Genomic DNA, 14,507 nt, shown 5'->3' on the forward strand with positions numbered 1-14,507 from the left:
TTGCAGTGTTTGCTATGCATAATGAAGTGTCTTTGTCTCCAACTCAGAGGTCATCTGTTTTGTTACACAACACACACAAAAAAAAAACACTATGGCCTGATAACTTGTTAGCTTGCTTGTAGAATAAAATCTCAGGCCCTTCACAGTTTCTGACTTAACAATATAGTAGACTTAAAATAATTAAATGGAAAACACAATGCTGTTGACCCAGGACAGACAAAATATGTGATGTCACTGTTCATCAAAATTAGATGATAAAATAATATAATTCAATGCTCTTCTACAGGCAGTGACTAGACTTCCTGGCTCTTATCTGGATGATATTTTTAAGTGTGAATTAGAAGGTTTAGCATGACATGGAACAGTAGAAATGGGAATTGAGGCAGCTAGAGTTTCAGGAATGCAGTCTGAATTTAAATGACTGCAGGTAAAGACACTGAAAACTCTCCTTAATTGATATTAAAGTCTAGCCTTCAATAAAGAAATTCTAAGGCCATTTTTTATGGGATGGAATCTGCAGTGAACATTGACAAGAAATTGAAAGCCAGAGTATTGAAAGAAGATAATCTGAATAAAAACTAGAAATGTCTAGAATTTTTCCCATTTCTTAGTAAGGAGAGATAAGGTAATAAAATAATCACACTATATCCTGATTGTAGTTCAGCCTATAAGTTATACTTAAGTTAACTCCTCTGTAAATTATACATCCATTCCACAGAGTGTGTTCAGTCAACCCAAAATGAGTCACTTTATCATATTTATCAAATCTTAATGGAAAAACACTTTCTACCAGTTGTAAGATAAAATTAGTGAAGCAGTTCGACAAACCCAACCATCTCAGTTAATAGTTAACAAGAGGCACAAAACCACCTCCCTTTATAGGATAAAAAATACATGACCCTCAATGTCTCCCCCACCTCCCTAACAACTTCTCCCACTCTGTTACATCTCAAGTCCCCAAATTACCACACCCACACTGCATAAGGCAGAGCCAATTCACACTATGCTTTTCATCTTCATCCCAAATTTTTATAATCCACCCAAGAAAGCTTTGTCTTCGTTCACCCCAAGCAACAATCGCCTCCTCCCATCTTTCAGGAAAGGGAGTTACTGAGAAGCATCAACATCCAGGTCTCCTCTAGGGAAAATGTCAATGTGAGAAAGGGTCTGCCGTCCTCCCAGAGATTTATCAATGAGGAAAGACGGTGTTCCCAACTCGATCCAGTCTCAAGAGCAACACTAATGTGACTGGAAAGGGCACTTCATTGGAAGTCAAAAGAATTGCTTCTAAAAATAACTGTTATTTTTAGAATGAAACTTAGGCAAACCACTTCACCTCTCTGCACCTCAGTTTCATCTGCAAAATGAGGGTGTTTTATCGAGGATATCTGTCAGCTTTAAAAAGCTACACCTGTATTAGTAAGAAGAGAATAGTGACCTAGATAAAGAAAATGAAAACAAAAAAGATCTCCCGAGCCCCCAAATAAACATAGAAAATCAAACCTAACACAAAGAATTTTGTATGAAGAAAATCCTTAGTAACCTGGACTATAATACACAGATGGTGTATTATAGAATTGTACACCTGAAACTTATATAATTTTATTAATCTATGTCACCCCAATAAATTAAAAATAAATAAATAAAACAAAATAGATGAATAAGTAAAAGCAAAGCCGTGTCTCACACTTGTCCCAGCCACAACCTCCTAATCTATAACTACTGTCCCAAAGTGGGACTCTACACAGATCTACTCCCAGTGCAGATGCAACACAGGGTAAGAGAAACAGTGACTTAAAGCAATGGAAGGAAACTCTGAGATCTACTCCACCATCTCTGTCTTTACATTAGGGGAAAATGAGCCCAGAGAGGCTATCCAACTTGTCCAAAATGACACAACTAGTGAATGGCAGAAATGGGCATAGAACCCAGTTTTCCAAATTCCCAGTTCAATGTCCTTTCCCTTCACCAAGTCTTCATGCTAGAAGTCAAGCATGCTTTAGGTCTTAGGTTCTGGAGTCTCTGAAACCAGGGCAATTGAAGATATTAATCTGAACACATCAGCTCCAAGATCTTGCTTTTTCTGTTTAACTCAATGTTATCCATCTGGGATGGGGTTTGACAACCCAAATTCCAAATAGCGGTGCCTTAACTAGATATATTTATTTCCTTCACATAACATAAATCCAGAGGAGAGAGATGAGAGCTCCACAAAAGTTATCTAAGACCCAGGCTCTTCTGTTCTTCCAATCTTAGAGTATGAATCTTGTCCTCATCCTCTCAGAATGGCTGCATGATTTCCATCCATGATGTCTGCATCCCAGGCAATAGGAGGAAGTAAAAGGGAGAGTAAGAAGTGGTGGTGCTTATATTCAGGAAGTAGAGCTTTCCCAGAAATTTCAGCTTGCTTATCATGATCTAGAACATTGTTACATGGATGCCACTAGCTGCAAGCTAGGCTGGGAAATGAGGTTCTTTAGCTGAGCACAAACTGAGGTTCTAGTAGTAAGAAAAAAAAAAAGTGTATGAATATTGGTAAGAAACCAGCAGTGACTGCCACATTCAGTCAGTGTGACCTTAGGCATGCTCAACAAAGAGAGGAAACAAAGATAAGAGAGGTCAGCCTGCTATAATAGAAAGGATACTATGTTTGGAATCAGGGAAGTTGGGCCTCAATTTTCTCACCTGAAAAACAAAAGGGTGTGATAGGAATAGTGATGCCCAAACTTTTGTTAGCAATAGAAGTCATCCTTAAAAGAGACTCTTGTATAGCCCCCTAACTATCAAACAAGTCAAAGAAGAGCTGCTTCTCTCTCGGTGAAGCTGGGTGGGGAAGCAGGGAGGGAGACTGTGGTAGGCACTGCCCAGACCCCCCTTAAGGTAGGTCTTGTTGCCACAGCTTCTGAGACTGAGGACCAGAGACAGCCTTTAGCTGTCAGCCCTTCAGGGACTGCCTCCGTTCCGAAAGCCCCTTCAACCAAGATCATACTCCCTCCCCTGGGCAGCCCACTTTCAATGATGACCCAGCCGTCTTGGCCCAACTCAGAACAACTATGAAAGACCATTCTAGCTCCAGACTCCTGCATAGTCAATTTGCACTGTTTTGTTTTGTTGTTTTGTTTGGTTTTTGGTTTGTTTTTGGTTAATCCTCATTCGAGGATATTTTCCATTGACTTTTGGAGAGAATGGAAGGGAGGGGGAGAGACAAAGAGAGAAACATCGATGTGAGAGACATACATCAATTGGTTGCCTCCTGCACATGCCCTGACTAGGCTGGGGATTGAGCCTGCAACCAAAGTACATGACCTTGACTGGAATTGAACCTGAGACCCTTCAGTCTGCAGGCCAACGCTCTATCCACTGAGCCAAACCAGCTAGGCTCAAATTGCATTCTTGCTGGGCTGCATCACAGCGGGACTTCTCCCTCTGCCCACTCCTGGTTTCCATACCCTCACCTAGGTATTGATCCCAGTGGTGTTCTGTAATAAACATCCTCCACTTTAAACTCTACCTCTGGGTTGACTTCCTGAGAAACCCAACCTGCTACAAAGAGGTCAACAGGCTGCCCTTCAGTCTCCCCCAGGAACTCCTATGGAGGCTAAGCCCTAGTGCTCCATGGAACTCAGTAAGATAACCATTTAGTCAATTCCTTCAAGTATTCAAAGGCAACAATGCTACGAAACTAACCAGAAAAGATGAGTGCGAAAGTGCAGGGAGAGCTGGACGCTGAGATACCCAGTCCAGGAGGGCTTCTTGGGAAAAGTGATTAGAGCGAACAAATGGAGGAGCAAGAAATAAGAAGATATACCTGAAAAAAAAAATGTAAATGTGGAACATCTTTTTGACTGTAGGTTCTGCTGTCAGATTTAAACAACTTGTATCCAACTCTATTAAAAACTGATACTGTCAGGAATATATGTAATCTAAATTCTTTGCTAATTAGCAGTCTGTCTCCTCTCAGATACTTATCAAGCCTCCAGGATGGCTTGTCCAGAAAGGCTTTTGCTGCAATTACATTTCACTGTGTTTATTCATGGCCTGGCTTTCTTCCTCAGAGAGGCCAATCAGAACAGTGCTAATGGATATCGCTCTTCTGACCAGCCTGGAACTCCCAGCCTGTGTTGCAGGTCATGAGTTAGGCATTCAAATTGGTTCTTCCAATAAATAGGCCCTCCTGTCCCATCCAAGAAGAAATGCAGGCCAGTGTACCGCCTGAGGTTCAGGGAGTACAGAGGATCACCAGGGTTAGGGTTAGAGTTAGGGTTAGGGTTAGGATTAGGATTAGGGTTAGAGCAGAAAGGGCTTCTCTGAATCACAGAGTCTCAAATATGGGAAGGACTTTAACAAGTACCTGACAATCACACACTTACCAGACTTCACTCTGCCCCTGCTAACAGCTTTCCCAACTGGATCTGAGCAACACTGGGAATGCACCAAGGAAACCCTATCCCACCTTTGCAAAACTCCATCCATCAGAAAGTTCTTGCTTATACTGATCGCAAATTTGTCCTCCTATAGTTTCCATGCATTGGAGCCTGATTTGAGAGATGTGTGCATGGAGCCGGGTCCCATTTCAGGAATATAATATCAGTTTTAGTGCCTAGATGAATCCAGTCATAATACATAACCCAGTGCAACACCTTCTTGGTCAAGCACATAAGGAACAGAGACGTTTTAAAGAATTTAACATTTTAAGTAAATTTTTAAAAATTAATGAGTTCACATACAACTTAAAATGTGTGCTGTTTATGGAATACATGTTGTATCTCAATAAACAATTTTTTTTAGAGAAGGGCACACACCTGGGTTGTGGGCTTGATCCCCAGTAGGGGCCATGCAGGAAGCAGGTGATCCATGATTCTCTCTCATCATTCATGTTTCCATCTCTTTCTCCTTCTCCCTTCCTCTCTCTGAAATCAATAAAATCATATTTTAAAAATAAGAAAGAGAGAGATGCGTACAACTATTAGAAATATAAAAATAATACCTTATATTTGTCTCACATTTTAAAATTTTCTGGGCAATTTCACATCCGGTATGCTAACAATTTTTTTCTTTTTTTTTACTTTCTTAAAATTGAATTTATTGGGCTAACATTGGTTAATAAAATTATATAGCTTTCAAGTGTAAAATTCTATATCATCTATATATTGTATTGTGTGTTCACCACCTCAAGTCAAATCTCCTTCCATCACCATCTACTCTCTTCTACCTCTCCCACCCACCTATCCCTTTGGTAATCACCATACTGTTGTCTGTGTCTGAGTTTTTGTTTGTTTGTTTGTTTTTTACTTTTTAACTTTTATTATGCATTACATAATACACTGCGTAACCTTCTAGCAGGGGTAGATGAGCAAAACTGAGTTATTTTTCATTAATCAGGAAGTGCTTCCTTAATCAATATTCTCCAAACCCTTTGACACATAGTAACGATTAACTCCAGAGACGCGCTTATCTCTTTCCATGAAAGACCACTGATATGAATAATAGGCAACCCTTTTCTCCTTGCCCCCGTTGCTGAACCTGTGAATGTGAGCTGTGGCAATCCCGGGGATGAGCAAGCACACGCCCATGACAGTGAGCCCGGATAGAATCTCAAACCACATCGCAGCAAGGTTACCAAAGCCAAAAAAATACCCCCAGGTCCTTAAAAGTGACCGACTTCGATGTGTGTCTGAGTTTTGTTGTGGTTTATTTTTATTTTTTTACTTAACCCCTTCACCTTTTCTCCCAGCCCACAACCCCTCTCCCCTCTGAAAGCTGTCAGTCTGTTCTCTATCTATGAGTCCGTTTTTATTTTGGCTAGCAATTCTTGACATTGGTTGAGTCACCAATGTGAGTCTTGATTTTAGAACAGAAAAATGGCAACTTGCTTGATGTGTTGGTGGCAGATTCTGCATTAGAACATTTGTCTCCATCAATTTCTAATCTGGCAGCGGCATTATAATTATTCTGCCCTGGATAATTCTGATATTAATGCAATTCAACAATGCAGAGAGTAACAAATACATTAAATCATCCATTCTTGTGACAGATATTTCCTAGTGATGGGACAGATGTCCTGACATTTAGCTTACTGATTTATGCTTAGTATATGCTGAATGGCAATTTTTTTTTTAACCTTTCTAAGGGGTGTATGCAGAACCACCTCTCACCTAGCTAATTCATGGCTTCATGTTTCCTGCTATAAATAGCCCCTGGTAGTGGACACCTCAGATGACCAACAACAACTTTGGCAACTCCACAGCAAGTTCCTAACTTCTTCTGTCCCCATTGGAACCACTGTTCTCACCAGAGCTATGATTCTGTAGTGTGCTTTAGATATGATTGACAGCCTGTGGTTCAGATAGATGGGGCCATGTGTACATTGAGTTCCCCAGAGAGATTCCTGGTCATCACATAATTTTGAAAAATAAGAAAGAAATCATTGTCAAGAAAAAGGAAATTCTAGATACTACTGGGTTGTTGTTGTTTTTTTCATTTTTTAATATATTTTTATTGTTGATAGTATTGCAGATATCTCCCATTTCCCTCCCCCCTTCCCCTCCCCTCGCAGCCCTTACTCACCCTCCAGGTCTTCACTACCCTATTGCCCATGTCCATGGGCTATGCATATGCTACTGGTTTTATTTTGAAAACTTTATTTAAAAAATAGTGTTGAAGCATAGAACAGACTATAGAATCTCAGAGGGAAGGTGGGGGAGGGTGGGTGGGTGGGAAGAGATCAACCAAAGAACTTGTATGCACATATGCATAACCCATAGACAGAGACAATAGGATGGTGAAAACCTTTGGGGGCAGGGGGGGTCTAGAAGAAATCAATGGGGGGAAAAGGGGACATATGTAATACTTTCAACAATAAAGATTTTTAAAAATCCTAATGTATAAAAATCCTGGGTCCATCATGACCGGAGGCTCGACCAACCGGAAGTCAGTCCTGCTGTCAGCGCTGGGTTGCCGTGGCAACCCAGCACTGACTGCTGAGGGGGCTGCGAATCAGGCCCAGAGAGAGGCCTGAAGAGAGAAGCGGGGTCTGATCCGTAGCCTCTGTGGCGGCTGTTGATCAGCACTTGCCTCTCTCTTTCTCTCCGGGCCTGGCCAGCAGCCGTGCCTCCATTTCTCTCCAGGCCTCCACCAGGGCTGCTGATCAGCCCCACCTTTCTGATCAGGCCCCGTTGATAGGCCCAGAAACACTGACTGGCATAGAAACCAACCAATCAGAACCAAATCTGGGTCAACTGTGAGGAGCCAATGGCTGCCTAGGAGGCAGAGCTTTTGACGCAGACTGGCATAGAAACTGACCAATCAGAATTAAATTGGCCAGCAAAGGAGGGCAATTGGGGGCGATATCAGGCTGGCAGGGGAGGGCAGTTAGCAGTGATGAGGCAGGCAGAGGCAGTTAGGGGCAATCGGGCTGGCAAGGGAGCAGTTAGGTGTTAATCAGGCCAGCAGGGGAGCGGTTTGGGGGTGATGAGGCTGGCAGGCAGACGTGGTTGGGGCAATCAGGCAGGCAGGCAGGCGAGTGGTTAGGAGCGAGTGGTTATGAGAGGAATCAGGCCTAAACCAGCAGTCGGACATCTCCCGAGGGGCCCCAGATTGGAGAGGGTGCAGGCTGGGCTAAGGGACAGCCCCCCCCCCCCCCCCCGCCCAGTGCATGAATTTTATGCACCAGGCCTCTAGTAAATAAATAATAAAATTAAAATAAAAAATGTAAAAAGCTGTGGGACATTTACACCATTGAAGACTATATAGCTGTAAAAAAAATAAAAATAGTGTTGATTTTTAACTGCTTTTCCAAAAGTTGGCCATCAGTATAAAGACTGTGATGCATTTTCCACCATGGCTTTGTATAAAAACAAGGCCTAAAATTATAGTACTGTTTGAACTTAGATCAGGTGTATGTTTCCCACAAAGGTCCCTCACCCAGCTTCATTTGACCCTTTTCAAAGACTTTGAAGATAAGACAAGTACCATCCGTTCAAAGATGAGAAAACCAGAACTAATAGATTCAATGTCTTGTTCAGTCACTCAGCTGGCTAGTGACTGACAGGAACAAGATCCCAGACATCAGGACTCACACTGAGTAAGAATGTAGTGTTGGTCTTCTTCAATCACATAATAAATCATCTCTAAAACTAATGACAGAGAGACCTTAAAAATAATAATAATGCAGAACTAAGCCTGAGGCCAACCTAGGATCAGCACACTCAGCCAGCAGCAGCAACAGGGCCTTCTCTGAGAAATGCCTTGACCTTCAGAACCATCTTCAGCAAGTGGATGGAAATCAGATGCTGCCTACCATGTACTTGGAGGGAGTTGGCTGAGCCTCCTTAAACATCTCTTCTGCTCCACTCACAAGACAAAAATAGTTAAACTCGGAGGCCCTGCAGAGACATTAGTTTAGTATCTTGGAAACTTGCTATTCAAATCCTCATTAGGTAATAATATTACAAAACATTGCAGCAATGATGACACAGAAGAACATTAGCATTTCCAGTTGTTCATTCAGTCCATAGTCAGGAACAGCAGAAGCCGATATCAATTTATAGAAATGGGTTTTAATTTCTGAACAGCAATCCTGCTACTTAGAGACAAGATAAATGAACTCTGTGTGCACAGAGATAAGCATAGAGCTGTGAACTATATGCATATACATGCATGCATCTGGGGAATTAAATTATGGCTTTTCCTTACATCTTCTGGTTAATGCTCATGATGTAGTCACAAAGACAATAACAAGTTCAAGTTTAGCCAACAATTATCAATGGCACATGGACATTCTTCAGAACAGATTGTTTTAATAGCACTTTAGATAAAAGTAAATAAAATCCAGTTTTAGATTTTATGTAATAATCAAGGTCCATAGGCCTGTTTCAGAATCAGCTGGTGTGGCTATTAAAATGTCAGTTTATTGGGCCCCAGCCCAGAAATACTGAATCAGAATCACTGGGTGCTGGAGGCTAAGTCCAGCAGGTCATAATAAATGCAAGAAGTCCTCAAAAGTTTGAATGGACTCTTTCAGCAGAGCTGAAAATCTGCATGTTATTACCTGCTGCTGGAACAGCCGAAGGCAATCAGTTCCCCTGGTCCTTTATTGTTTACTGACCTTACCTTTGATATGTATATCTGCTTTGCTAGAGGGCAAAATGTGTGAATAAAAAGCCCTGGGCCCAGAGATTGGGGAGCTTAGTCACTAGAACTAAGTTTCCATCTGGCACCCCAAAATGCCTTCCAAATTCATATTTCTTCTCTAGCCTCTTCATTCATTTATGCACAGCCCCTTTTCCAGATTTCTGAACCCTAGTAGATGTGGATAAGACCCCAGCAACTGGGGATTAGTCCCAGAGAAGTGCAACTTTAGCAGGCATCTAAGAGACAGCTGGTAAAAGAAAGAGAAAGCTAGAACCAAGTGAGAGACAGGGAGATGCAAGGCTGAGAGCAAGACTAAAAGAGGTCCCAGTCATTACCACAGCATACCTTACCCAGCTGCCTCTAACCACCTCTGCCCCCTGCAGGTTCAAGGTCAGCCCTGCCACGGCCTGCACCCACAAGAACCAGGCTACCTGATTCTATAGAAGCCCCATTGTCACTATCAAGTGAAACCCAGGCATGGTCTGGCTTGAACCACACCTGGCCTCTAAATTGGGGATAACTATTTTTAGCCCCTGCACACCTACAAAGAGCATCAGACTGCAAACAGCCCAACCTATACTCTTGGGGGTGGCGTGACTATCTATCATGCCAGCAGTCCAGGTTCCCTTCCACCTCAGCTTTCCCCAGGGAAGCTCTGACCATCTGCCCCAACCCCTGCCAGGCTCTCTTCTGACAGGACTCCACTTCTGGATTCCGCTGTATCATTCTTTGTCATGGGCTTGAGAGATCATGGGAGAGACATCAGTGGTTGTGTGGGGGTATTGTCACTATACGGATGCTATGACCATTATCTGGTCAGATCTTACAAAACAAGACCCCTCCCTGTGTGAAGGGGTGGGAGCTCATCTCCAGGGAAAGTCCCTCTTAGCTTTAATTAGTTGGGAATGTGATGGACTGGCTCTTAAAGTATGAGGTGGTTGTGATGTATCTTGGAAAAGGGTATTAGTTGTCACCTCCAAGTGAAGAGAAACAAAGATCTGAAAATGAGGCGCTCACCCTGCAAGGTTGTGCCAACCTCCCCTCCCTTTCTATTACCCAGCCCTCTGTCCCACACCCCCTGGGCACGCGCACACACACACACATAGGTACTAAGAGATTCAATGTCTTGTTCAGTCACTCAGCTGGCTGGTGACTGACAGGAACAAGATCCCAGACATCAGGACTCACATGGTGCACTATGTCTCCCTATTGGGAGATTCAAAAGTTTAATAGTATACTAAAGGCTCTGATAAGTCCTGCAAAACACACACACACACACACACACACACACACACATACACACACACACACACGTTTTTACTTTTAACTCAACATTCCCAAAGGAATTTATTGATACACTGTTCCCCTTTCTTTCTCAGAAAAACTGTTAGTACATTGGGAAAATAATCAAAATCCCTCCTAAAATAATTGATGCTTTCATAGATAACATCAATCTGTCAGTTGAAGGTAGAGACACAGGTTCTAAAGAAAGCTTCCAGGGAAAGGTGGGGATAAAAAGGACTCTTCGGACTAAAGAGCTCTGAGTGGGCCAAGCCTGGCAGGAAATGGGAAGAGCATGAACAGAGGCACAAATGCAGAGATGAGCACCACTAATGGACAGGAGCAGTGGGAGAGTAAGGGTCAACCTCAGGTGCAAGTTGAGTGAGAGAGGGTGTGTCCAAACTTGGCCATTAGTGCTACCATTATGTCCCCATTACATCAAGTAATAGTCTTTTAATACATCTATGACAGCCCTTGATTTCTTTTAAGCTATATTCTCATCCCTGTTACTGTTTTAAATTTGCTAGGGATAATTTTAAACTAATCTTCTAATCTTTTTCCAAGAGCCCTCATCAATAACAACTGAAAGAATGATTAAAATAACCCTCTGTGTAGAACAAGCTAAGTCAAAATTACTGTGGGGAGTAAATTACTCTAACAGAGATATAATGTCAATGCCATCACTTATACAAGAATTGTTGCCAAATGCTATTTCAATTCAAAAGTATGCTCAGAATGTAGCCCAGTCTGTGCCAAAGTACTAGTATCTAGGAAGAAAAAAGATACACAAGGGCTGGATTTTGGTCTTCACTAGCCCACTTGTGTTATAGGAAAGATGAAGGAACTGAGGTCGTGTACAGGTGTGGGAAACCCTAACTCTCCTCCAAGCCCAGCTCTGTTTTGTACACTAGGAACCCTCCCAGCTTGACTCAGCTCTGTCCCTGAAATGATCCTCCTTCAAGAGCATTTAGTCCTTGAAGAAGAGGACTAATGCTGAGAATGGCACAGGGAATACAGATATCCATGGCCCCCATCAGTGGACAGAGATTGTACTCAGGCTAGGAATGGCTTCCCACAGGGGTGCTGCAGACATTATTCCCAGTGTCTGGGCCCCAGATAGAGCAGTGGTGGTTAGCAGCCAGCAAGGCAACATTTGTCTGGCAAGTATAGTAGCAGAGCAGTGTAGAGAATAAATACCAGGAGAGACCTTAGAAATCATGTATTTCATTCCCCTAAATTTGAAGAATGGGAAACTGAGGCCCAGAGATGATCAGCAATTTGCCCAAGTCACACAAGCTAATAAAGGCCAGGGTCAGAGTTCTGCTTAGAGCTGAGATTGCTCACCCACATTTGCTCAAAATCTCAGTTTGACTGCCAGGTTTGGTTTTGCTTCCCATTTTGGTCCCAAGTTGTCATTTTAAATGAAAGCACCCTCCCTGTCCTAGCAAAGGCCCACTGGATAATCAGTTTGACATTTCTCAGTGAGACCAAGCTCCTCAAGCTGGTAGGACTTGACAGGCTGGCCACAGTGACCAGACTGTAGCAGCAGGTGACAGAGGCTGTTAATCTGAGCAGAGAGAGGTGGGTAACAAGCAGTTCCAGCTAAGGCAGCTCCTGCTGGGGCTGAGCTCCTGCTGAGAATCTACATATTGATGAAGAAGAGCTCTGAACAAGAGGGCAGTGAATCCTAGGAACCCAGTCCTCTGAGAGCCCCAGCAAGAAGGGCAGGCATACATTCACTCACTCGTTTTTCACTCCCTCATTCACTATTGAGTACCAGAGACTGTGTTGGGGGCTGGTAAATCCAAGGAGGGAGCTGGGCAGGAGGGAAGCAGAGATGAAGAAGACTTTACTGCAGCTACAAAGCCAGAAACCAATTCCAATCAAGGAGTAGCCTAGGGGCAGGAATGCCAACACACAGACCACCAGCTCAGCCATCCTCTGTGCTTGAAAATCTCCACCAAGCAGGTGAGGATAATGGAGTAAATGATCACTAAGAGCTTCCTCCTCCCAGTCCTCCCTTCCTGGCTTGCCTGTCCCAAAGACCTAAGAGGTTACAGGCAAGACCCAGAAAAGAGATGAGTTGTTCCCTTAGCACTTGCCAAGCATTCGATCTTGGCTAGTGTTAAATAAGGCCCTAAAACAAGACATTTCTTCCCATGAAGGAAACAGAAACACCAACTTGAAATGCAAACAGTTATGTCAGGACCCTGATCAGGAGAAAATATTATTTCATAATATAAGGTAGTCACTGTACTCAAGGACCTTACAGTCTACTGGATTGATGGGTGGGTGGGTGGGTGGGGAGACTATAAGTCAGGGACCTGAACAAAGCCAGAGATGAAGGGCACTGGACAGTATAGGCCGTGGGTTCAAGGGATTCGGGTAAGAAAAAAGCCCTTTGTGCTGCCTCAATTCCTCCCCATCTCAGCTCTTCCCTACACTTGGAACACTTTCCCATCTCCACTGACATGCATGACAATTCACATTTCTATGGTGCTTTACAGTTTATCAGGTACTGTACAAATAGCATCTCATAGGACCCTCACACAAGCTCTGTCCTTGGACTAAGAGCTCATTGTACCCCATTTCACCTTGAGAAACAAGGCACAGAAAGATTAAAGGATGAGTCAGTGATGCACAAGTGGCTAGTGAAGGGCAGAGCTAAGGTTCAAAAGAAGGCTTTACCTGAATCTCACTCATTCTTCCAAGCACATTCCAGTTTCTCCACCCTTGAAAGAATTTCCCCAGTCCACCAAAGAACATTATTAACCCCACCTCTTGCCATATTATTAGTCAACAAAAACAAAGCTTCAAGATTTCCAATACTCAAGATTTTTAAGATTGCTTGACATTTATTGAGTTCCTACTGTATGGAAGGCATTATACTAGCTGTATCTGTCTACATTTCTGAGACCTAGTTTTGCTGTTGTTCTTCAAGTTTAAATCACTGCTGTACTTGTAAGACAGCTGAGGCTTGTACAATGCCAAATGTATTATGGTCATGCAGCTGTACCAGAGCAAGAATGCTAACCCAGTGAACTAGTTGTTCTGGTATTATGATGGGATGTATGGGTTAGTGGGGGAAGCGGTGCTTAATTTCTGCCCTCTGGCTGCTCATCAGTTCATACACACACACACACACACACACACACACACACACACACACACACCACATACACAAGCATGTGAGGAGAAAACAGGTTCTAAAATCAAAACCTTCTTGAGTCCCTTTGGGTCTCCCTAACTGCATCAGAATGAAGAAGAGAATCTTACATGTTTTTCATTATGAAGAACTTATTTTCAAGCATACACACTCCACAATGTCCATGTACCATATTATCAAAGGCAGGACACCTTTGATCAAACACAAACTGAGAAAAAGAAAGACATAGTCATTTATTAAATGAAGTTAGATTATTTTAAAATTATGAGCCTGTCACAAGAGAATCTTGAGTATGTAACTAATCTTTTTTTTCTGGCCTTCTAGTTTACCAAAAAATAAATAACAAACATTTTTTTAAAAAACCCTGAGACTTCAGGCTTGCCTGTAAAAATGAATGAACTCTAAAGGGATTTTTAAAAGACATCCAGGGGAGGAAGTATGTAGCCAAGGAGTCAGAAAGACATGGGTTCCAATCCCAGCTCTGCCAATTACCTGGATTGTGACCTTGGGGGTATTAACCTTTGTGTCTGTTTCTTCGTCTTCACTATGGCAGTGGTCGGCAAACTGAGGCTCGCGAGCCACATGCGGCTCTTTGGCCCCTTGAGTGTGGCTCTTCCACAAAATACCACGTGCGGGCGCACACCTACAGTGCAATTGAAATTTCGTGGCCCATGCGCAGAAGTCGTTTTTCGGCTCTCAAAAGAAATTTCAATCGTTGTACTGTTGATATTTGGCTCTGTTGACTAATGAGTTTGCCAACCACTGCACTATGGGAATGGCAATGCCATGCGATTTTTGTGGGGATTAAAGGACATTGTAAGTTTTCAATGTTGGTCTCTCCCAATTGATGAGTCCCTAAATACCACACCTGAGACTTTCACTCCCAAACTTAGAAAGACATTTTAATATCCTGACCAGTGGTTCATTC

General features: G+C 42.8%; 1 protein-coding gene across 1 annotated transcript; it reads right to left on the bottom strand.

Annotated features, from left to right (window-relative positions):
- Window positions 1-5,393: 5,393 nt before the first annotated feature.
- On the bottom strand, window positions 5,394-5,606 carry LOC308256165 (NADH dehydrogenase [ubiquinone] 1 alpha subcomplex subunit 1; the record flags this gene model as incomplete). Its single annotated transcript, XM_080684229.1, has 1 exon — window positions 5,394-5,606. The coding sequence occupies one exon, from the start codon at window positions 5,604-5,606 to the stop codon at window positions 5,394-5,396; it is 213 nt and encodes a 70-aa protein (XP_080540355.1).
- Window positions 5,607-14,507: the final 8,901 nt, after the last annotated feature.

Source organism: Plecotus auritus (assembly GCF_963455305.1).
Source record: "Plecotus auritus genome assembly, chromosome: 8".
Classification (NCBI taxonomy): domain Eukaryota; kingdom Metazoa; phylum Chordata; class Mammalia; order Chiroptera; family Vespertilionidae; genus Plecotus; species Plecotus auritus.